At 44.8% G+C, this 24861-nt stretch overlaps 3 protein-coding genes across 5 annotated transcripts; 1 reads left to right on the top strand and 2 right to left on the bottom strand.

The window, feature by feature from the left end:
• Positions 1-795: 795 nt before the first annotated feature.
• On the top strand, positions 796-2662 carry mrps18b (mitochondrial ribosomal protein S18B). Its single transcript, XM_057020615.1, has 7 exons — positions 796-946; positions 1106-1262; positions 1338-1435; positions 1513-1581; positions 1779-1845; positions 1931-1990; positions 2351-2662. The coding sequence occupies exons 1-7, from the start codon at positions 866-868 to the stop codon at positions 2542-2544; spliced, it is 726 nt and encodes a 241-aa protein (XP_056876595.1). The 5' UTR covers positions 796-865; the 3' UTR covers positions 2545-2662.
• Positions 2663-15213, bottom strand: abcf1 (ATP-binding cassette, sub-family F (GCN20), member 1). Of its 2 annotated transcripts, none has more exons than XM_057020613.1 (25): positions 15019-15213; positions 12905-12951; positions 12724-12795; positions 12353-12476; positions 12245-12276; positions 12099-12173; positions 11919-11969; positions 11538-11609; positions 11353-11448; positions 10081-10203; positions 9759-9859; positions 8605-8690; positions 8388-8527; positions 7842-7990; positions 7677-7760; positions 6457-6581; positions 6196-6308; positions 5703-5874; positions 5361-5435; positions 4986-5056; positions 4878-4910; positions 4367-4535; positions 4145-4209; positions 3999-4071; positions 2663-3009 (listed from the first exon to the last, which is right to left on the bottom strand). In XM_057020613.1, exons 1-25 carry the CDS (start codon positions 15077-15079, stop codon positions 2843-2845), a joined length of 2376 nt encoding a protein of 791 aa, XP_056876593.1. In that variant the 5' UTR covers positions 15080-15213; the 3' UTR covers positions 2663-2842. The 2 variants fall into 2 exon arrangements, with proteins under 2 accessions (XP_056876593.1, XP_056876594.1); XM_057020614.1 differs by lacking the exon at positions 2663-3009 and adding an exon at positions 3562-3704 and having other exon boundaries at positions 3878-4071.
• A 2462-nt stretch (positions 15214-17675) lies between these two features.
• On the bottom strand, positions 17676-23577 carry LOC130518404 (uncharacterized). 2 transcript variants are annotated; one of them, XM_057020963.1, is made up of 9 exons: positions 23419-23577; positions 22893-22992; positions 21850-21963; positions 21713-21769; positions 21259-21396; positions 19990-20037; positions 19748-19861; positions 18757-18846; positions 17676-18112 (listed from the first exon to the last, which is right to left on the bottom strand). In XM_057020963.1, exons 2-9 carry the CDS (start codon positions 22989-22991, stop codon positions 18008-18010), a joined length of 765 nt encoding a protein of 254 aa, XP_056876943.1. In that variant the 5' UTR covers position 22992; positions 23419-23577; the 3' UTR covers positions 17676-18007. The 2 variants fall into 2 exon arrangements, with proteins under 2 accessions (XP_056876943.1, XP_056876944.1); XM_057020964.1 differs by lacking the exon at positions 19990-20037.
• Positions 23578-24861: the final 1284 nt, after the last annotated feature.

Below are 24861 nucleotides of genomic sequence, written 5' to 3'. Positions count from 1 at the left end.
GTTAAGGTTGTTCTTTCTGGAAGATTCTTGTCCAATAGAAGGTGCTTGTGGATGGTGTCTATGGCGCTGGCGGTGGGGACGCACGTGAAGAGTGACGTTTTTCATTAATCTTAATAAATAGGTCCAGGCAACTAAAAGACTATATTGTGCCAGGAACATCCTTTTTCTCCGGGTTCAGCGCATGTAAAGCTTTCAAACTGAACAAAAAGTCTTGTAAAAATAGAGAAAACTACAACACATCTTATTAATGATGCAAAATGGTTTCTTATTTCATTTAAAAGATGTTTTCTTTAAGATAAGACAGACTCTAAAACATTCGCTGCAGGCCCTGCTCTAGAAATGTGGCTCTGCAGTGAATTCTTTACATACACGTGTCAAAATTCTAGTTGCTGTGACGTTGCATTAGTAATAATGCAGAAACCGAAGCTTTCGGAACCAGTTTGGTTCAGAACCCTCTGAAGCAGTAACCTTGAAATGGTTCAGCGGTTCGGATCGGATATGGTGACATCTGCTGGCAAATATTTGATATAGTCGTGGAATAACGAAAGGAAAAGTGTCATGAAACGTTATGTGTTATGTCCGTTTAATGATTTAAACTACCATTGTTATAATGCGATTGTTTCCTTAATAAAAACGATATGCTTTTGTAAGATTTAAATATATATATTTTAGAACACAAATAAATACAAAAATAGGAAGTGTTTGTGCAGCTAGGGATTACTCAAACCACACCAGTCGGAAAGGGGTTATGAGATGTTATCCACCGAACTGCCCATGTGGGGGCGCTATTACACCGTCAACTAAACTAAAGAAGAAGAAAAACCGAAGAAGAAATAGCAGAAAAAGCAGAAGAAGAGAAATAGAAATGGCTGCCTCCATTAAAAGCCGTCTGGGTCTCATCGTTCGTTTGGCTAATTCTGTTTTAAAGCCACCACAGAGTTATCTGGTAACTAATTTGTTATATTTTGTTGCAGTGTACGCTGGCTATGTTAGAGTTGCGATGTTCACAGCATGTTACAGCTGGACCCCGGCCAGTCTAGAAAGATCAGAAGATCTCCTTTAATACTTGGTAACAGCGCAGTAATGAAGCCATTCTTCCCTCCAGTTAGGTCCACAGAGGCTGCACACAGGATGTCCACGTTGGGCTCCAATTATTCCTCCCAATAAAGGTTCTGACAACGCTGCATCAGTCCAGGATGAAGGTGGAGCTGAGGTTTTGTCGCCCTATAAGGACAGACCCTGGGATTATTTAACCAGTGAAGGTACGCCAATGATATTGTATTATCGCTGTAAAGTTGAAAGTTATATTTATTCCATTCTTTTCTATCCGTGGACAGAGTACATTGAGCGATATGGAGCCATGCCAGTATGGACAAGCTACAGGAGGAATCACAAAGGAGGAATTCCTCCACAGAAGACACGCAAGACATGCATCGTAAATGATCTCAGCACAATTTGCTGTGTTTTACCTGCGGCTAATCTCACAGCAACTCAATTTATTATGTTTTGCAGAGAGGGGACAAGATATGTGGGAATCCCTGTCCAATTTGTCGGGATCGGAACATAGTTATCCATCATCAGGTAAGGTGTGTGCATCAGGTGAATGCAGATATTAAAGATTTATTTATGGAATCATAATCATCTTATGGAACATTTATTAAAGGGCATATGAAATGCCCAGTCATCCTTGGGGAGAATTAATCTCATATATGTGATAACTGTCCTTTCCTATACAGAGTGTATGCATATACTTATTTATGCTGATCCTTTTTTTGTAGAATGTGAAGTTGTTGCAACAGTTCATTAGTCCACAATCTGGCATAGTTTATGATCCCACTCGAACCGGTAAGTAGTTAGCAGCTCATCAAAACTGAATGCTTCTCTGTGGAATAGTCTATGGCTTTGGTTCTGATCGTTCTGCTTTTGACAGGTGTGTGCATGAAGCAGCAGAAGAAGCTAACGGAGGCAATTTCTACAGCACGGAATCATGGTAAGAAATATTTTAATATCAAACTGGCTCTGGTGTAGCATTTGGTTTTTCTAGTCTTAGAGCAAATGCTGAACCAGTGAATTTCCCCTTTCTTTGTTTTAATATTGGTATATTTCCAATAGTAGTCTAAAATGCAGCTTCACAGACAGTAAGGATCAGGATTTGGACATTGGAGAGAACGGCTTTAGGTCACAAAACTACCCCCATGTGTCAGACTGGGTTAATAGATACGCTACTCAGTCACTTTAGTGTCTAGCTCACCATGAAATAACCCATCACACACATAAAGACCCAGCTTCAGGAAATATCCATCTTAAAACAACTCATATCTCCTTTTTTGTGACACTTTTGTCCTCTTAGGTTTGCTGCTATTTCACATCCCATTTGTGGAATTTTCTGGAGAGGACTACTCCAATTCCCATGATGCAGTAGGGTTGACAGCTTCTCTCCAGCCTCCAGCTTCTCCCTACTATTCCTGGTATGGTGAAATAATCCCTGATGAAGCGGAAGTGGCCAAAGTAAAGAAGACATATAAAGCTTACTTAAAGAGATGAGGCTGCGCGAATCATCGCGTGGTGTCCAGTTGTTTGACACGACTTCCTTGTTAACCTCATTTCCATGTCATTGATGTATGAAAACCAAAACTGAACAATAAAACACAGGATATCCAAATGCTTCCATATGATTTACTCCACCTTCATTTATATTATGAACACACCAACACCTATTGCTCAGCTCAAAACTTAGATTTAATGGTCCAGAAATGTGTTGAAGCAGGCCTCGTTCCGATCCAGAGAATAGTGAAGCGAGGGAACGCCATGAGCCAGTGATGTGTCCCGGCTGTAGCTCTGATCATGGGTTCACCTTGTTGACCATGGTCTCCCCCAGGGCCTCCAGCACTTCCCGCTTATAATCATCGAAATTTCCATCTATTTGGTTGATGGTTTTGTCCTCCACCACCCACAGCTGGCACTGAGTCTCCGTGATGAGCCGGGCATCGTGGCTAACGATGATCACAGCTGCAAGGAAAGCAAAAGCAGTCAGACGCTTCCCTCTGACATGTGGAGTTTGCTGCCATGGCAACGCTAGACAGATACATGTTCCTCCTTTGGAGTCATTTGCTCCACCTTCCTGAGCTGCCTGATCTGACTTTGGAGGTGCAGATGGACACCTGCTACCATCTCTCAGGAAAATACATCATTTCCATTCAAATGCTTCTTGTTTCTTGTGTTGACACGTCAAACATTTCCCCCACTTTTCCATTCTGCTCAAAAAGAAGAAAGGAAAGACTCCAATCACAGAGGGTAGACAAGTGGAAACCCAAATGGTTAACCTGTGGAGGACGAATCAGGATCCAGCTGCAGGTTAGGTGAGATCACATGATGACAACTCTGGATTACCTGCTGATCTGGCTCAGCAGTGTGTGCTTGTATACACAGTTTACGCTGTCTAGTCCAACAGACCTGCTGTCAGACCAGGATCAGGACATCGATGTCCCAGAGGTGCTCAAATGGACTCAGGTCTGGGGAACAGGTGGTCACTCAGTCACAGCAGTGAGCCCAGGCCCCACTTCTGCACGAGAGGCCCGCTGAGGACATTTTGTGCGGCTCTGCTACCGTTCCTCTTTGCTGGGCTGTTACTCTGACAGGAACCCCGGTTCTGCTCCGTCTCCTAGGAGCTCCTCCAGATGGTCTGAGGCCGCTCCTTCCAAACCCCCCCGTAACAAGGCTGCCTTTGCTCTTTCATCATCGGTCAGATGTTTTCGGGTCCCTCCAGAGGTTTGTTGGGGTTGCAGCCAGTGTTTCTGGACATGTGCTGGGTCATTGAAAGGTGAACCTTCGACCCGCTTTGAGGACCTGCTGTGTTGGCCCGTTCAGGTCTAGTACCGCCTCATCAGCGTAACAAACATCGCCCCCCCTTCCTCCATGTTTGAATCCATTCTGAGAGTTGCTGTTACGTAGCCTTTCCCACAGACCACTGCTGTGTTTAAATGTTGTCGTCCTCTTACCTCCCTTGTAGTCGTTGATGGCTTGAGATAAAGCATCAATGGACTCAATATCCAGATTGTTGGTCGGTTCATCCTGTCAGAAATAAGCATGCGGGTGTTAAAATAAGCGTGTCCAGAAGTGAGGAGCAGCCGGCACGAGGTCTTACCAAGATGAGCACATCAGGCTGGCGACAGGACAACTCAGCAAAAACCACTCTGGCCTTCTGACCACCTGTATCAAACAGACACCAGAGCATGTTAGAGTCTGGTCCACATGTAGGAGGTAGATGTGGGGGGAGGGGGCTTCACTGGCTCTTTTCTGCAAGGGGAAGACACAAAAATGGACGCATGGAGTCAAATTTTCCTTTCATATATCCGATGACTCCTACCAGAGAGTTTGGAGATCTGAATGGTGTGGGCGTGGCTCTCCAGGCCAAACCGTCCCAGGCACTTGCGGCTGTCCTGGTAAGGTAGGTTGAAGTTCCTCATCAGGTACTCGGTAGCCGTCTCGTCCATATTCAACTGATCAGCATACTGTTGGTTGAAGAAACCCACTTTCTGCAGGCAGAGCAGGACCAGAGACACAATAAAAGTCGTTAAGAGTTGAGACGATTGATTTCCAGACACCGACTCTGCTCCAAGAGCAGCTTATTCCAGGGAAAACTCAGCAGACCACTGATGGCAGATGTGCTGAACCACTGAGCCACATCTGGAACAAACCGTCTGGAGGTCAGCTGATGCTTGATGCTGCTCAATCTTTCGAGCTGCTGCCTTTAGTAAAGCAACTCTCTCTTGTGCTGCACTCCAAATGCATAGAGCACCCCCCCCCCCCCCCCCCCAGCCTTGACTCCTCCCACTGGTCTGGATTTATCCCCCAAGCAACATTTGCGTGCTACTCACCAGACGGTGATTTTTTCGCATCTCTCCTTTGGTCTAAAAAGAAAGATCCAGTCAATAAAAGAAACATCAGGAGGCGTTAATGTTCTTTTGAAATCTCTTCACACTCACAGGATTTAATTTCCCAGTCAGCAGCAGCAGTAAGGTGCTCTTGCCAACTCCATTTGGTCCAACTATGCAAACTAGAGGACAGAGACAAAGTGGGACTGCTGCACGATTTGTGGCAGGTGCTACATTATTTCTGTTTCGCTCTTCATCATCATCACCATTATTATTATTATCACAGAAAAATCCAGTGAGAGGGTATGAAACAACAGAACTTGGGAAATGGTTACGTTAGCATGCTAGTCAATCATGCTAATAAACACTGCAAAGATGAACCATTGTCTGCTGAAGTCTGAAACAAGGGGCCCTCAAACGCTGCTCAGTTAGGGCCCCCTGTTTACTTCAGGTGCTGATGATGGAATTTTAAAGGGACACACTCACTTCTAGACTCCATATCGATGCCAAAGTCCACATTTTTGAAAAGAGGCTTCTGCCTGTCGTAGTCAAAGTCAACACCTGGACAGGAAGCATAGGCAGAAACAAACTTGTCATGGTTTTACTCGACAACTGCTGCCGTAAAAGCCAAAGCACTTTTGAACCATGACAACAGGTGAAATAGGGCTCAATCGATGGCTGTGATGAGAATAATGACCAACATAGCCAAAATGGACTGAGATCAGAATAGGGATGTCGTGGTCAGGACATATCCTCAATACTGTTTCTTTAACCCAACCAATGAGGTTTGCACATGTATCTGTGGCTCTAAGACCTGTAGCTTCTTACTGTGGAGGCCCAGTACGGGCGGCGAGAGTGGAGGTGGGTTGGGAAAGGTAAACTTGACAGTGTACTCTCTTGGCCTCTTCAGCAGCTCCTGGGCATTCTGGCTTTCCTCCTCCTGGCCTTTTTTCTTCCCCTTCTGCTGCTTTCTGGTTAGAATATCCTTAGTTTGCTTCTCCTGAATGGAAACAAATTATGTTGCCATGTCAACACACACAAGTAAATATTTGATTCACACAAGGGTTAAATCATTGAATGTGTGTGTTTTGAATTTGCCCACATTCTTTTCCCCAAGTTGCATATTTTACTCTCCGTTTCCTATAGAGGGAAACAACCATATAAAGAGCTGAAATCTGTGGCCAGTGTTCCCAGTATCATCTGCAAACTGCAGCCCAACCCCCAGCAGTGTTCAGTCAGAACTGGGAGAGTCAGGATATGTTTTAAGACAAAATAGAAACGTTTGTGTGTGTCTGTGTGTGTGTGTGTGTGTGAATCTCACAGCCTGTTTTGTGGACTTGCCACCAGCCTTCAGGTCTTTAAGCTTTTTCTCCTGCTTGTCATATTGTTTCTGCATTTCTTTTTGCTTCTGAACATACATCTTCTTGAACGTCACTTCAAACAAAGAAACAAATGTGAAAGAGAGTAAATGCAACGTCGCCTGTTTGTTTAGATTATAGATTAGACAACATTAAAAAGAAATCCTGAAAACACTGGTCCATTCTAATGGCAGAGGAACCGTGTCCACCTGAAAAGTACTTACAGTAGTTTCCCCTGTAATAGTACAGCTTCTGGTTGTCCAAATGGATGATGTCAGTACACACTTCATCCAGGAAGCTTTGGTCATGAGAAACTATGAGCAACGTCTTCTTCCAGCCTTGAAGGTAGCTGAGAGGAGGAGGAGGAGAGGAGACAAGCAGCTGTGACGTGGCTCATTCTCAATCTAAGATGCATATCAGAAGCTGCAATATGAGATACACATTTGTATCAGACCAAATGTCCTCACTTTGCAAATGAAATGTGTATTCTGCTCCTCACTATGTAGCATCACCAGGAAAAGCAACAAGCAGCAGATCACAACTTTGAGGTGGGTTCAGATTACTCGGACGTAAACAGCGTCATGATCTTTAACAGATCCAGATCAGGAGGAATCAGAAACCCCCTGGATTTCTCCCCATTTAACCATTAATCTGCTTTCTAGTGGTTCGCAGAACCAGCCCACATGTCTTTTGAGGACTTGGAGGAGGCATCTGACCACATCCCTCTGCTAAGTGCTGTTCCGGAGCAGGAGCTTGGTCCGCATCGCTGGCAGATGTCAGACCTGTTCCCGTTGCATGCTGGACTCCAGCAGGGCCGACTTCTGTCACAGGTTCTGTTTATTTTTTTAGGATTTCTGGGTAGAGTCAGGGGATGGAGGGGTTCTGGTTTGAGTTCCTCTCTACTTTTCACAGATGAAGATGAATGGGTGGATCAAGTAAACCAATTCAAAGGTGGAAAAGAAGCAAATGAGGTAGATTAGACTGGGCAGTCTTCTACTATGCTTACAGAGGTCAGCCAGATACAGTCAAATGAGTTCCAGTGGCTAAACGCGAACACTAGCGTGCACAAATATGTGTGTGACTATCAGGCCGAACGCAACCGAGGAGAAGATATCAGTGAGGGACCTCACAGGGATCCTCCTGATGACACCTGAGAGGCACAGAGGCTAGTGGGACACACTATATGTGGAAACAGTGTTTCCATGGCTACCGGGAGGGAGGCGGTCTATTGTAGAGAAACGCAGCTGTCAGACGTGATGTCCAGCAGTGATATCTTGTTAATTTTACCACCACAGCTGTTATATTACCAAATGACCATCATCCTAATTCCACAGCGAGGAGAATGACATGATTGTGTTCCTATTGATGGGCACTTCACATCCCAATCACATTGCAGCCCAATCCTAAGAGCTCGTTTCTAAAGTCGGATAAAGATGGGTCGTACTTGTTGAGCCAGATCACAGCATTCAGGTCCAAGTGGTTGGTTGGTTCATCCAGCATGAGTAAAGTGGGTTCCATAAACAAGGCTCTGTGGATATAAAAGACAAGCTTTAATGAAAAGATGTGCACGTGTCAGGCCAAAATCATTGGTGGAATATTCTTTTTGTACCTGGCGAGAGAGACCCTCATTCTCCAGCCTCCAGAGAACCTTTTAGTGGGTCGGTTCTGCATCTCAGGGGTAAAAGATAGACCAGCTAAGATCCTTCTTGCTTTTGCCTCAGCAGCTGCAGCTCCAATTGCTGCCAGCTCTTCATAAACCTTGAAAATAGAAACAAAGAGCTATTTCCAGAGCCAGGGTGAACCATAAGTGGCCAACATGTATAGAATTCTATCCTGTACAGCACTGTTTCGCAGCGGTATATTGTTGACTTTGGGTGAATCTTGTTATTTTTAGAGGTGTTCTTGAAATAAATTGGACCCTTTTTCCAGAGAAGAATGAAACCAATGTTAGTTTTGTCGCCATAAATGGCCGATCAAGCTGATGCTGTGTGTGAGAACATGGCTGCAGTCTACCTGTGAAAAACTGGTCGTCTGTTTCTATGGGACAAGCCGACCTGACCGGATTGTGCCGGATGTGCTTCTTTTTTTGAGACGGTAATAAAAACTGGAAAGGTTTGAGTCCCAGGAATTACTTCAAGAACACCAAGATACGCACCTTCTCCAGCTCCTCAGAAACATTGTCCTCTCCTCTGTCTAGACGGGCCTGGAGCCGTCTCTCGTCCTCCAGAAGCTTCAGCCGGCGTGTGTCTGCCTTCAGAACAGCCTGCACAGCTGGGGTGTCATCAGCAACCACCTCTAACAGACACATGCACTCGTCAGAGGCAGCGTGTGACCAGAGCATAGGCAGAGAAATGCCTTCAGAGCTCACTCACCCTGCTCACACAGGAGAACATCGATGTTGGGGGGGATGCTCAGGGCTCTGTTGGCTATGTGTTTCAGTAATGTTGTCTTTCCTTTGCTGAAAACACAACCAACAGTACAAAGAACAGGGGCACAATATATTACTTTATTAATCTATGAGTGCAAAGACAGGCTGATGACCCTAATGCAAACCCAGGATGAGGAGATTGACTCAGCTGGGTCTCTAATGAGGCCTCAGTGGTTACAGTAATGGTGCCAAAGATCTCGAGCACCAGCGAGCAGATCAGGCTGAAAGCTTTCGGTCCACTTTCACCTTTAAGGTCAGATGGGGTTGTCAGTTATATCAGAGGAAATGGATGATATTTATTAGTCTCTTTGGCTGCATCATTAGTCAAGATGGAGACCCACATTTATCACTCCACAGTTCTTAAATGAGCCCTTTGAATACCCCCCCAGCTGCTTCATCATCTCACCTGTTCAGTTTCATGGTAACACAAAGAGCTAATCAGATACATAGTTGCAATTCAACTCATTTAGGCTCGTAGATGTGGTCAAAACAACCTGCTGAAGTTCAAACCAGCATCACATTGGAGAAGATGAGATGATTGGCTCAGAAAATGGTGTAAACAATGCAACAGCATGGATCCATCCTGTTCTGGTGCAATGCTGGGGGAGCATCGCCTTGGCCCGTTTTGGGCCCCTCAGTAGCAGCTGAGCATCATTGACACACTGCAGCCTTCCTGAGTGTTGTTGCTGGCCATCTCCATCTCTGTAGGACCACATTGGACCATCTCCTGATGGCTACTTCCAGCAGGATGCTGCACCCCGTCACCAAGATCAGATTATCTCAAACTGGTTTCTGGACCATGAGGGTGCGCTGACTGTCCTCCAGGGGCCTTCACAGTCCCCAGATCTGTCCAGTAGAGCAGCTCTGGGATGTGGTGGAACAGGAGACTCTCCTCAGATGTGCAGCACCTGAGTGATGCTCTCACGTCAACATGGAGCAGAAACTCTGAGGGATGTTTCCATATGGTGCCCTCATAAAGTGGCCAGTGAGTGTATGTGGGGATATGATCATTAATCCCAGTAGTCTCCAAAAACTCCCCATCACTCACACATGCATTTATTAATTAACGAAACTTTCATCTTATTGGTTAAAACATACCCGTTAGGTCCAACTAAACCGTATCTTCTTCCTGCGACAATCAGAAGGTCAGCATTGACAAAAAGCTCCTTGCCATGAGCAGATATGCTGAATCTTTCCAGCTAAAAAACACAAATGTAACTTACTTTACAATGACGAATGCATTATCATGCTAAAGGTGGGTCAAATCTAAAATGCTGAGCTTTCATGACATCACTTCATTTTCTAGAATTAGACTGTTGAGGGTGCATTGACCTGACTCCAGAAACCTACAGATTTATCTGAGTTCTGCATTTATCAGATTCATCAAATGTTGACGTAAACAGCATCCTGGGATGTGTACCTTAATATCGGAGGCATTCTCCAACATGGCCTGTCGGGAGGATAACTCGGCTTGAGAAATGGAGAAATCTCCTTCCAGAGCATTCTGAGCACGAACGCTGGCGAGCTGCCGCTCATACTCCATCTGTGAGGAAAGAGACACGAGCAACAGTGGGCACCGATCCACAGCATCCTCCGACTCCACCCAGAACAGCAGCATTTGGGAGCAGGTTCCTCTTCTTCTGGAGAATCTGTCTGCATCATTTCTTCCTGAACCTTTGCATTTCCCAGAGATCGAAGAAAGGAAGTGACGCGATTTGGGTCTGAAATGTCCCGAGTCCACGTCATCACACCACAACAGCACACAGAGTGTCCCTCCAACAGCCACCTGAAAGTTGCTAGCTAGCGGTATTGTGAGGGAGGGTTAGGAGAGGACAATGGGCTCCAGGATAATGGGACCCGTTGTGCCCCTGAACAGAAGCTGAGGGGCCACAGCCACGATGTTGCCACGGCTTTCAGGCCCTACTGCTGGCAAAGGTGAAGGGGACATGGACTGGATTTCTCTGGTGCCCCCAGAAGCTTTAACACAGGGGTGCCACATGCTCATCAGGAATAACCAATCATTTACTTGACTTGACTGTCAAGATTTGCATATTTTACAGTTTCTCTACCCTGTTTGATGTTCCAGATGGACTGGAACTGGATAGAAATGAACTAACAACCTTTGGACCACGGGGACACCCCGCTCTCTGAGCTAAAATGTCTGTTTAAAACCCTCCTCATGCGCGGGACTCACACCGGTAATCAGGCTCTTATTGTCCCCATCTTCCCCCTCCAGACCACCGACGGCATCCTGTGCTCCCAGTTGTGTTAAGAGTGAATTTATCTGGGTAATCAGCTCGTACTTTTTATTTTTAATTAACCACCAACAGTCTTCACGAGTCAGGACTCAACTGTGAGGAGCAACCGAATGGAGCCAGTCAGGAGGCTCAGAAGGCAAGAACAACACTGACTTTAAAAACAGTCCCAAACCTGTCCTCTCCCATGTTGCCTGGTGGTTTTTTTTTGCCATTTTCTTCTTCCTTTTTATTAGGTCACACGAGGTTTCTGGTTCGGAGGTGCAGATTCCAGATGGGCGGGGGGACAGAATCTTTACGTATGTGCTACGCCATCAAAACCGCGCCATCAAAACTGTTAAAGCCTGATTTTTTTTATCAATAAAAATATCTCTTAAGATTTAAACAATCCTCGTGTGTGAAGTCTGCTGCACTCCTCATTTTTCTAGAGCATTTACCTGTTTCTTTTTCTTCTTCTTTTCCTTTTTGCTGAGGTTATGAAATGGATCTTCTTCCTCCTTCTTGGCTTGTTCAGCAATAGCATCCTCAGCGCTCTGTTCGTTTCAGTCAGAAAGAAAGAGAAGGTCACAAAATCATTCAGAAAAAAGAAAGAGGAGTCCTGTTTATGAAGGAAAATGCAGACCATCATGATATCACCATCATCATCATCATCTTTCTGATCTTCGTCACTCTGTACGGCCTCAGATTTTTCTTTCTATCAAAGAAAAAAGGAAAGTTTATTCAGCTAATAGAACACAAACATTTCAGTGGACAGAGCTGAAATAAATACATTTAAATATGTTCACACACTTGCAGATCTTGGCCCTGATATTATCACCTTAGAGAGGAATTCTCCTTAGAGACCAATTCAGCTTCACTTTTTACTGATTTCTTAAAAATAAATTGATTTAACTGCAGGGTAAACATCCAAATTTAACCTTCTTCTACTCCCTTGTCATCAGTAAAATTATGTCTGCTGCCAACCTGCATTTTAAGGAAATATAGTGGAGGGAAACAGGCCTACCGATGGCTTTTTGGACTTATGAGCACCCTTTTTCACATCCTTTTTGTCCTCCTGTAAAAGCAAGACACACAAGCAAAAACAGTGGATGTGACTCCTTCCAGATGTTGGTGACAGGCATCAGTGTTTGAGCAGATCCTGATCTCTCTGATCCTGATCGATCATCTCCTCTCGCCACCACACCTTTGGCTCTGGCAGGTCTGCATCCTCCTCCCCGTCACTCTGGTTCTGGATGAGTGCCGCAAACTTGTTTTGAACCTGAAAGACGGACACGTTTTACAAATGTGAGGCAGGAAAGCACCCGAAGGAGGCAGCAAAGCGCTCCACACCTTTTTCTTGCTTCCTTTGTTGGGGATGGCCACTGTGGGAAAACATCAAATTCATCACTGAGACAAGAGTTTTGAGAAGAAACTGAGTGTAAACCCTGAATGTCCCACCTGACTCATCTTCCTCATCACTTGCTTGCAATGAAAGCTTTTTGAGTCTCAGCATGTGGTCTTCGTCATCCTCATCCTCATCAGCGTCTTCGTTCTTCCCTTTCCGTCGCTCTTTCTTCTTTTTCTGATGTGGGAAAATAAGAATATTAAGCCACCACCCTGAGTCTTCCAGGAGTGGATGAGAGCACGGGCACACACACACACACACAAACACACACACACACAATTTCCACTTATTATTCGTTGCAACTGACAGCATTTTGCTGTTTAAATTTTGTAATGTAAGTTTTAAGCACATATTCTTCTGAAGCTCAAAGAGGTGATGGAAAATGAGCCTCCAGTCGCTTCAAAGCCGTCAGAAAGTAGATTACCTGTTTTCCTTGTGGCTCTTTCACCTCAGTTGGCTTTACGGGGTCCGTCTCTGTGGCAAGTTCTTCGAAGAACTGGAAACACACATTCCCACAGTGAAATCCCATCATGGAACAATAAAGGCATTTGATCACAAGATTATTAGCTGGCAAAATATTCAAACGTACTATTGTAACTACTCACACTTTTTTTGCCCTTTTTATCTTTCTTCCCCTTTTTCACCATTTTTTCTGTTGGGAAGAAAGAAAGCAGAACATTCCAATAATATTTGTTTCTTCTGTGTCAGACAGGTAGGTAACCTGTTTGAAACGCCAGACGGGTTTCGAGGCTCGCGGGTACTGACACCTGTGTATCAGCTGATGGACACTGTCACACGTGCAACCTACTGCAGCTACTCTCAAAATTAGACAACAAACTTGTCCCAGTTTACATGCGACAGAGAAGGGCGGAAGGTTTCCTTCGCTTCAACACTAGGTGGCGATATACATCTGTTAGGTAAATACTGTACAAAGCCTTTTCAGGTTGACCCATTTTTTTTAAATTAAAGTTGACCCATATATCTGGATCGGTGATCATCAGGTAAGCCGTCAAAACATGCCAGGTATGTTTCAAATGGCCCACTTGTCTGACACAAAAGAAAAAGAATTCAAAGTTTCACATCAACATTTATGGGTAATTCATCACTTAACACAGGCACACATAAGCACCCTTTGAACAATTCCCACTGTGGTTATTACTGTGATCAACCAGCTCACACAGGAGACGCCAACCGTGATACTAAAAAACATGTCTACACAATGAAGCAGTGAGCCACCCACAGAGGAGAGGGGTGAGGAGGAGGAGGACGATGAAGAGGAGGAACACTGAAGATATGACAAGGAGGAAGATTATGAGGACAAATAGGGGAAGAGGATGAAGAGGAGGAATAGGATGAGGAAGCAGAGGAATAGGTGGGAAGAGGGGGGAGAAAGAGGAAAAGGACGAAGATGAGGAAGAGGAGGGAGATGAGGAAGAATGGGGGAAGGTGGAGGAGGAAAAGTAGGAAGATAATGAAGAGGAAGAGCAGGCGGAAGAGGGGGAGAGGAGGAAGAGCAGGCGGCGGCTGAAAGCAGGGTAACAACACTGAAGTAAACAGCTGCCCCACCACTGGAGCTGCACCTCAGGTTCTGTTCCCAATAAGTCACAATAACTAAAGAGTTCAGTTCAGATCAGATTCCAACAAAATATTTAATTTATTGAGATCCAGGGTCTGTACGCCAATATTCCCTGTATACATTAAAAAACAACAACTTTGTGGGTAACACAGGCTTGCCAAATCTGTATTGACAACTGGTTTCATGCTCATATGTGGTCCATCAATGTGCACCTGAAGTCTAGATTTGAGATCTTTCATTTTCCAATTACCACCAAGATAGCAGGACTGTGGAGCTAAGAGCATTCCGTTACCAGACCTGGAATTAGACACTCACTGGTGAACCCAAACGGCACCTCCATCTACCAAGAAGATGATGAGGCTGGACATTTGAGCAAAACAAGGATCCCTAACACACAGCCAAGGAAACCCAGCTGGACTGGAAAATGAATGGTCCAGACAATTACCTGACCTGACAGATCCAAAATACCACCCAAGAACCACATGTGACTAGCTGCGCCATACAGGAGGCTTTTATTACCAACAAATACTTTTGTACCAATTATTGTATCATTCAGTACACCAGCAAAGAGTCCCAGTACCCCCTCCTCACCTGTAGATGGCGGTACTTCACTACTACATTGTTGACAACAGGCGCACAGAAGAAGAGCTGGACATACTTTACCATGCGCCAAAGAACGTTTAACGTGAAATTCTGAAGCGAATTCACCGACAAACAAATGATCTCAACAGAACAATCTGATATTTCCTGACGTTTCTCTCTAAAAGGACACCCTTAAAAGATCAATCGGCCTCAGCCTGATTTTCGCACGCTTCTGCGTCCCATAAAATCCAGCAAAGTTTCACAAGTATTAGCGTGCTTATAATGAACTAGTAATAAGTCAGTTGACCTAAACACAATATTGTAACACCACAGTAGTAATATTACAAGCGGTTAATGTTGTATGTTTTAGCCAGTGTATCACTTTGTGGAACGCACTCTGATGTAAAAATAGTACGGATAGAAAACAGGGTAGGGTTAGAAAAAAGACAAAAACGAAAGAACTAATTAGGAATTATTACTCTTCAGTATAAATATTAACACGACCTTTCTCTATTATTATGACCCTAACTCTAACCAGGTCTCAAAACAGGAATATCCTACCAGATGACGGGGCGACCTCGTTATCCACCCACTCCACTTCGTCGGTGTTTTTTTTCGGCATCCTGCTGTTTTAAATATGAAATTATATTCTTGATAAAACGTCGCAAAAGCCTCTTGATGTGAAGCAGAGTAGACAGATTGTATCTTCCACACGTCAGGCGATGCTGTGGCCTTTCTTCTTCGTTTATTGTTGCTTTTTCATTAGAGGAAACACCGCCGCCTAACGGCGAGGGCCCCAGTGTTCACTTAAGTCACAGCTAAAGCTTAGTATGGTGGGCTAAGATAGGAGAGGAGAGGAGAGGAGAGGAGAGGAGAGGAGAGGAGGAGAGGAGAGGAGAGGAGGAGAGGAGAGGAGAGGAGAGGAGAGGAAGAGGAGAGGAGAGGGAGGAGGAGAGGAGAGGAGAGAGGAGGAGGAGAGGAGGGGAGGGAAGAGGAGAGGAGGAGAGGAGGAGAGGAGGGGAGGGGAGAGGAGGGAGAGGAGGGGAGGGGAGAGGGGAGGAGAGGAGAGGAGAGGAGAGGAGAGGAGAGAGGAGAGAGGAGAGGGAGGAGGAGAGGAGAGGAGAGGAGGGGGAGGAGAGGAGAGAGGAGGAGGAGAGGAGGAGAGGAGAGGGGGGGAGGGGAGGGGAGAGGAGAGGAGAGGAGAGGAGAGGAGAGGAGGAGGAGAGAGGAGAGGAGAGGAGGAAAGGAGAGGAGAGGAGGAGAGGAGAGGGGAGAGGAGAGGGAGGAGGAGAGGAGGGGGAGGAGAGGAGGAGGAGAGGAGAGGAGGAGGAGAGGAGAGGAGAGGAGAGGAGAGGAGAGGAGAGGAGGAGAGGAGAGGAGAGGAGAGAGGAGAGGAGGAGAGGAGAGGGGAGGAGAGGAGGGGAGGGAAGAGGAGAGGAGGAGAGGAGGAGAGGAGAGGAGGAGAGGAGAGGGAGGAGGAGAGGAGAGGAGAGGAGAGGAGAGGAGAGGAGAGAGGAGAGGAGAGGAGAGGAGGGAAGAAGAGAGGAGAGGAGAGGAGAGGAGAGGAGAGGAGAGGAGAGGAGAGGAGAGGAGAGTCCTTTGTGTAGCCTCAACCATTTATTTATTTCACCATGGAAGCAGGTGACTGACACCATATGTGCAGTACCATCCTTTGGCCAGCAGGGGCTGGATCGATGCTCAGCGCGGGTGCAATAGGAAAGGCGTCCTGCGTTGTCCATATAAATCAAATGTGTTGCTGCACACCTTTATCGATAATGGCGGTGCACTGATGAGGTCACGAGGTCTGACCGGCTCAGCTTCCTCTTGAGAAGAGATTTGGCGGCAGATTTTGGGCTCTATGCAGGACACCGTCATTTATGTCAATGCTACCAGCCTGGGATGCACAGAGTCCTCTTAGTACCGTATGAACGTTATGTTAATAGCTATACGCTCGCTCAGCCCTCCTTGAGCGTCTCCACCTCACCAGCTGCAACACTGGTGTCCCCTGCGTCCTCCATTGTCCAACCATGTTGAACCAGCTCTTTCTGTCCTACTGGAAATATCATCACACTTTTCCAAGACTTTCACCAAATCACGACAAAATAGTCTGTTTATTTATACTCATTATACTTCTTTTTTTTGAGCGGATCAACCAAAATATGATTGTAAACTGGCTTGAATGAGAGAAGCCAGGCGAGTGAGACAATGTCCCACCTAAGAGGAAATGACTAAAAACAGCTATGAAATTTACATTTTAGAACTTATTGAGTCGTTTTGAAAACATAACAGTTTGTAGCCACTGTAAAATGGATCAATGAACCAGCAAATGTGAGTCAGATAAGTACTGGGAACATCACCTGAGGTGATTCTTGGGTGTGTCTAGCCTCAACCAGAGAGGCAGGGTCATCTAAAGTAGGTTGGCTCCTCACATGGGCCAAGAGGAGGTAGCTCATGTGTCCAGTCCTTCAGTGAATCCAGGGGAAAGACAATGCTGGAGTGAGCTGTTGTTTCATACTCAGCATATTGGAAGAGGAAGCTGGGAAAGGTCCTCACCATTACCGATGTTGACTGGCCAGTTGTCTGGTGCTTCCTGCTTGTCATAGATGTCTCAAATTCTTTGATAGACCCTTGGGAATCCTTACCTGCACACATCCTTGGACGGGAATATCTCATAATAATATATAAGCCAGTAATAAGCTGGGCATCGCGTGCTGTGGCGAGCGTGTGAGGTCGTGTTCTGCAACACAGTCCTCAGACGGTGATGAAGATTTGATGATGAAACTCACTAAAAATGTCCCTCTGGGTTCCTTCTCTAGAAGACAAAGCTCGACCTCATCCAGTCAGACTGATGGATACCGTTGGGGTGGCTGACACAATCAACCAGCAGGTAGAATCCGTGTCTACGCAGCACAGCTGAACACTTGTTAGGCTGTTGCTGTGCTGAGTCTTCAGCCGCCACTCGGGGTTGTTTATGGTGGATGGTGACCGTCACCAACCAAGGGTCCTTACAGCTGCTGCGTCCTGCTCACCAGCCTCTGGTCCTTTCGTCTGTTTAGTGGGAAAACGTCTTTTCTGTCCTCTTTAGGCCTTTTCTCCACTTCAGGCTCGTTGATTATTACTTTTTTAAATTAAAGTTCAAACTTTATCACTTCCTCTAGTGTTTCGGGTTATGTTACTAATTTAAATTTGTTTTAATTTTGTTCACTTAGATAGCCAAAAACTGTAATATTAACTTTATTTACATGAATAATGGAAGAATAAGTGAATATTAAAAAGACAACTTTGTAATAAAATAAATCCAGTTTGTAATTGTGCTGCAGGTGAATCAGAACCAACAAGGATAAAGTGACATTCCAGAAGTGAAAGAACACATCTACATCTTTTGTCTGAACGAAAACCTTGTTTAAACATTTCCATATTTTCTACCGAATCGTTTCGTTTGTTATGCATTTACCCATTCAATCCATAATCCACACAGCTAAAGGTGCGATAACTAGTTCACAACAGTCAGAATTGATCTGAAGGGTTTTTTTTAAATCTGTGTTTTTGTTTAGGCTTGGCTGATTCCACTTTCAGGTGCTTCCACAGGTTCGGAGGGGGGGGTGGAGATGTCCTCTACCACTTCTGACATGGGTTCAGTGACAACAACCGCTACCTGTGCAAAAGAGAGTAAAGGGGCTTTTGTAGCACAATGACATTTAAACAGCATATTGCTGGTCGAGGTCCTCTTTAGCTCAACGTTTAGAAAAATACATTTTTCTAAAATGATACTTGACAGAAAAACCCTCCAAACACTGAGAGACATAGGCAGAAGGGTCCAGTCCACTTGAGCAACTGGGAAAAGAATGGATCAGAACGCTGGTTCTGACAGGAAGCAAACATTAAATGTGCACACATGGGATGGAGCGCAGCCTCACAGCTGTGAGACCAGGGGGGAAGTTCTGTCCAGGGGACAGAGACAGGCAATAATCACAATTCCAGGCAATAATCACCACTATTGGTCCTCTAATACAGACAGCAGTATTAATACTGACCAGTAACTGGTAAATAACCCCCCTAACTACATCTTCTAGCTGCTCCACAACTACCTATCGGCTGAAATTGTGATGGACATCGCACAAGGATGGCGTTAACTGGACCATACCATTCCTGGAGATAAACCCCAGAGAAAAATAACTTTTAGAATGTGTGGTCACATTTATGGACATATGGCCGTGGAACAATCTTTCAGAGTCCACATCATGTCACCAAAGGCCAAAAACATTCTTAACTGCATCACTGAGTTCGCTACAGGCCCACCTGAGCTGGTCTGGGAGCAGTTTGGACTGTCGGCACGGCAGGAACAGGTGGGGGGCGAGTCTGTGGGTAGGCTGGGCTCTGACTGGAAGCCTGCAGGAAAACACACACACACACACCACACACACACACACACACACACACACACACACACACACACACACACACACACACACACACACACATCATTTGGCTATAATGTTGTCTTAGAGACCAGGTCAATGGAACCATCCACATTCTTTGACCATTTCTCCTGTAATATTACCAGAAGTGTTTCCTGTAAAATATTACTATTAAAATAACCTAAAAGAGACTCAGTCAGTTATACGAGCTGTGTATTAGACCACCACACGTCAGGGGTTGGCCAGGCTTCAGAGTATCAATATTCCAGGAGGAAAAACCATTCTGACCCTGGCAGGTGTTTTGATCCCGCCATATGTTGATTATGCCTGCGGCTCCTGTTACTATGGTCTGGAAACACAGGCTTCAGATATCATTAAATAGAGCAATAAAAATAATTTTTTAACAATACAAGACTGGGTGTCTCAGTTACAGCTGTGTAATTTCCATATGTTCATTTTTAAAAATCTCTCCAATTTCTTCATTTCCTACTTCACTGGGGTTACTGAGGTCCAAACTAGTCTAGTGATAGTTTGACTGGTGGCTAATGAGACTTTTCGAGCTCTGGGAGTGGGATCTGGCTTTTTTTTTAGTGTACAAAAACCCAAACAGCATGAAATGAGGACCATGGCGGTCCAGCCAGGTGTGATTAGCTGTGAGCAGGCATCAGTCTCTGGTCATCTGTGGGTGTATTTTTGGGTTCACACCTAATCCATGGTACATTTTCCTTTTAAATATTTGACAATTACAGTATACTATTTGATAATTGGTCAGTATTATAATGCTCACAAAAATACAAAGAGTGGGGGTTATAGGACTGGCGTCAGGCCCCACCTGCCCATTTCTGCCACTAACTGGTTGAAGAATTGCTCACCTGGTTTCCACCAGCAGCTAAGACGCTGAGTCCAAACAACATGGCCGTGATACAGATCAGCAGCTCCAGAACCAGAAAAATCACTAAAGTGCCCAGAATCCCATCGATCAACAGCTGGTGGGAAAAGTGCACACAAAGCACAGGGTGAAATGTCATAAAAACCAAATTTCATCCTAAGAAATAACTGAAGTGAAGACGAGCAGCAGTAAACAGGCACATTACTTCACATACACATCACTTACTTTACACTTTTGCTCGATCAGCCCGGTGCATTTCCTGAAACAATGTTGCTGCAGTGGATAGTAAAAACAAAAGAAAGGACTCTCATTTCTCATAAATCACAGTGTTGCGTCAACTGCTTGAAAGTATGTGAACCTTTTTGAGGTTTACTCGTCTGAAATATGAGATGGACGTTAAGTAGCTGCATTGTGCTTGTACCTGAAAAGGTTCGTGAAATGATTTAATGTTTGTTAATGAACCCCCAGCTGCTCTGGTTAAACCGGGCAGTTAATAGACTCAGGTGAAACACAGTTGGACGCTTCCTTAGTCCTATACTGAGACCAATGTGACCTCCCTGGGAAAGGATTCAGCCTGCACCAATTAAAAAGTGTTGGAGCCAACCACAACCAGACCAGCTCTTCCTTAGATTAGCAATGCCCAGAGGAATCGCGATATCTGAGGAGATGAGGGTAGTAACAGCCCATCCGTCTGGGCAATATGACCACTACAACGGCTTCAGAGAAAGAGGAGTCGTACTCTGGGCTGGCACAGTCCAAGTCCAGACCTGAACGAACGTGGACAGACCTGAAGAGGCTGGTACATGTCAGATGTTCCTGCAAATGCTCTCAACTGGCTGAGTTCTGCAAGCAGGAGTGGGCAGGAATGCCCTAATCAGGCGTAGCAGACAAATTAGTGGTTACAGAGGACGTTTAAATCAATTGTTGGAAAAGGAGGAGCTGCGAGCTACAAAATGAAGGGTTCACATACTTTTGAGCAGTCATTTTCTTTTTGCTTGTTTTAAGTCAATAGATTAAATAATGCAAATGCAAACTTCTTTGGTGTGTCCATTATTTGGAAGGTGTCCTTTACTAATTGAGATTTGAATGCCTTTTTATAAGGTTATTTTGATGATTGTACAACGACCGTAAGCATATGTAACCAGACAGGGTGGTATTTATATGGATATCAGGTTACGCTACAACCAGTAACACCTAAAATGACAAAATATACATATGAAAGTATAGAAATGATCAACTCTGCACAGTGGCAAGAGGGAGTTTTGGGATTCAGTGCAACTATAATCATAACAACAGTCTTTCTGTCTTGCAAAAACATTGTTTCAGTCTTGCACCAGACAAGACTTGCGTTTAAAAAGGAAACCAAATGTCACTTTTACCACAAACATTTGGTTGTAAAGATTCATTTTTGAATAATTAACCAATTCATCTTGTTAAAATATAATCCAATAAGCACACTTCAGATATTAGCCATGTGAATTCAAACCAAAATACCACTGCGTGCAGCTCCAGCCTGCGGCAATGTTCACAGTGGTACGAATCCTGGCGATAGGGGAGGTGTTTGGACATCAGACCCAGGGCAGCAGTGGCAAATGCAGCACTGATGAGGTGCAGCACCAGCATACATTTGACCTGTTGTGCACAAGTGTAAGAAAGCAGGAAGCCATTTAAGCAAGGAAGGACAGAGACACAGAGCTTTATTTTTGGTAAAAACGAAGCGTTTCCGTGTGTGTTTCTGTGTCTAAGGGGAAGGTGGTTGTGGGCTGATTTACAAAGGCTACTCATTTCCTAGCCTTGGCCAAACTCCACACCCCTCTAGAAACTGCTAATCTCTTGGTTATGCACATTTTTCAAAACTAATGAATAGCATTGTTTGTCATCTAACCCTAACAATAACAGCGGACATGAGATCTGCTAGACAAGACAGGGATATGTGAGGTTAACTCACCCAAAACAGAGAAGGTTTTCTTCCACAGTGGACCAGCACTGAACCAGATAAAGTCACCTGGGGGGGTTAGATTACATTTTAGTTATATCATTTCAATACGATTATTACTGTGTATGTATTATTCCTGTCTAATTGACCTGTATGACAACGACGAGGAAAAGGGCCACATCTCCTGTAAAGTGGACCTCGTGGATCTGGAGGACAGAGGCACTGAGACAAAGAATCAAAGCAGCAATGATGATTTGGATTGCCTGAAAGAAAAAGGAGATAAAGTTAAGATCAAATTGGTTCATAGGACTACTTTCTTCAGTATATGAACATTTAACATGTAGGTTAGCAAACCACATCATCCAGGAGCCCTCCCACCTTGAGTATATGGTATATAGTAAATAGTCACAAGACTCAGCCCCAGAACAGCTGCAGACAAAAGAAACTAGCCAGAAAACCACTGGCAGGGCTCAGACCTCCACCAAGCTGCTCATGTCCACACATATTCTGACTTGCACCCGAATTTTCTCTACCAGGAACCACTAGAAATGAGCCTGACTGTCGCAATACAACACATTCAGTAAAACAGCCACAACAGGCTGCAACAGAAGATGAGAGGTCTCCATCATGGACTTTACCAGTGCACACTAGGAACAAGTAGTACAAACCACAAAAGATCAAAACTCTAATAAATAAAAGCACAAGAAGAACTCAAAAGATGGCAGAAGTGACTACAAGTGTCAACCAAACAAGTTTTTGGTTTGACAACTTCTGTAATTGCAGGCAGGAATTAATCACATGACTCCTGTGCCGGTTGCTCCTTATTGGCTGCCCATTTAATCCAGAATAGATGTAAACTACTTCTCTTGACCTACAAGGTCACCAGAGGCCATGCTCCATCCTCCCTGGAGAAGCTAACAGCATCATCAGTTTTAGGCCTACATGCTAAGGACAACAGTTACACATGCCTGCCCTATTCATGGATACTAATGTATATTGATTGAATGTACATCTGAAGTTGTCGTTAATATTGAATCTGAGGGAGGAGCTTCAATTGAAGTGCCGAGTCCCATTTGGACTGCTGCATCATCTCACTTTGACGTTCTTCTCCTGAACCGGGAGATGATGCTGGCTGTGTGAATGCTGGAAGCAGGCGGGCCCCTGACTGCTGACTCATCTGTTCTTGGCTCACCCCCAGAGTTTTGGGCTCCATTTTGAAGAGAGACTGCAGCTGGCCAGGGGAGAGGCTCCTGGCTGCAGGCTCCGTGAGGTCTTTGTCTTCGGCAGCCATCCTAAGGACACAGGCACGTTTGCACGTGTAAACGAAGAAAAGAAACTGTCTATTTGTGTGTGTGTGTGTGTGTGTGTGTGTGCATCAAGAATTCCTGAGTCACAGGAGGGAAGGTTTATGTTTTATTTAATGAGATCTGAGATTTAACATCTTTAGGGTCAATATTTATGGTACTATTCATCTATTTTACATCTTTAATTTGTTTTATATTTCCATATGTTGTTCGCGCACTTCTTCGACTCCGCATTCCCAAATGTCCTGTCTGGTTAAGTCAGCAGCTATTACTCAATCATCAATAATACACTCTTGATTTTGCAGAATTCCGATGGGGAGTTTGTCCCATAGATCGATAATAGTCGATTTGCATGCGCGTCCACATTCTGTGCCTGTGCTGTTCTGAGGAAAAGCAGAGAACATCGGGACCTACCTGCGGTCGGTCCGGCCCGGTTGAGCTCGATGTTCGGTCAGAGTGGAGACTGCGGCAGGTTCGCTGCAGGTCTGCAGCACTGCAGCGGTGACTTTCCCGAACCTCCGCCCACTGCGGACGGGACAGGAGGCGCATCATCATCATCATCATCATCCTCATCCTCATCATCATTATCATAGATCCAAAACATCTTGCCTTGATTTAGGGACCTACTGCTCCCTCCACACGGTTCGATTACTGTCTGAATTATAAGAAATGAAGCACTGATAATATGAACTCTACTCAGAAGAGGAAATCTTGGACCTTCTTTCTTATCTCGTTTTTTCCATCGGATGAAAGACTCCTACAGAGTTGGACACCTCTTTCACTGCCATGTTGTTCCCCCAGATATGACACTTAAAGATGAATCTTTATTAAGATTGAAATGATTTTTTATTACTCTTTTTTATCGAGTTTGGACTTCATGTAACACCTGGCTAAACGTATATCTGCCATATGCCTTCTCGCCGCTAGATGGCGGCTCTGTCGGGTCTATTCTCTTGAATTGTCATTTTCTCTTTTCTCAGGTTTGTCTCTCTGTCTTGTTATGCTCTGTTCTTCCTCTCTTATTTATATTATGGGCTGTTATCTCACCTAGACCTCCCTCCGAAAAGAGATTTGATCTCAAGAGGCTCACTAAAGAAATAATGCACAAATAAAATACATTGAGAAAAAGAAATGTTCCGATTAGCACTGATGAATCAATGTGGGAATCAATCAATCAATCTGATGAATCAATCAAATGCCAACTAGACACCTACCTGTAGCAGTTCTTTCTATAGTTCTTTTCCATTATGGGCTCACTGTTTTATGGAATATGGAATGTTTTTCTTTTGTCGTTTCTGTTCCTTTTGATGACGTGGCTGTGAAAGAGCTATCGCCACCTTCATAGCCGTACTCTGACCTGCCGACCTCTGACCCCACCGACCCTATGCCTATTCTCTCCTCTACCTGTCCTCCCCCTCTACCCAGCCATCCATCAGCAGGAGGGTCCCCCCACATGAGCCTGGTCCAGCTCAAGGTTTCTTCCTGTTAAAGGGGAGGTTTTCCTGCCACTGTTGCTTATTGGGGGTCAGACCTGGGATCCTGTAGAGCAGCTGGAGAAAATATTGACTGTAACAGTAAATTAACAATAAATAAAGATGAATGGACATGAATTGAAAGATGGCTGGTGTTTTATGTGACCGTGAAGGCAGCACCTCCTCCTATGAAGCCTCCTGGTCAGCTGAAAACACATGAATTTCCCTCCTTCAGTCTAAAAATATTCCTGTATTGTGCAGGAGTCACAGTGTGTCCTTCGGTCTTCCAAACGGGTCCCTGTACCCCTCCATTGTGGCCTCTGGGAGCCAGCGGTCAGCTGTGCTGCACCTGATTTTCTCCATACAGACAGAAATTCTTTACCTG

The sequence above is a fragment of the Takifugu flavidus genome, chromosome 21 (genome assembly GCF_003711565.1).
Source record: "Takifugu flavidus isolate HTHZ2018 chromosome 21, ASM371156v2, whole genome shotgun sequence".
NCBI classification, from domain to species: domain Eukaryota; kingdom Metazoa; phylum Chordata; class Actinopteri; order Tetraodontiformes; family Tetraodontidae; genus Takifugu; species Takifugu flavidus.
Note: the sequence above shows the minus strand (reverse complement) of the source record. Positions and strands in the feature narration are given on the sequence as shown.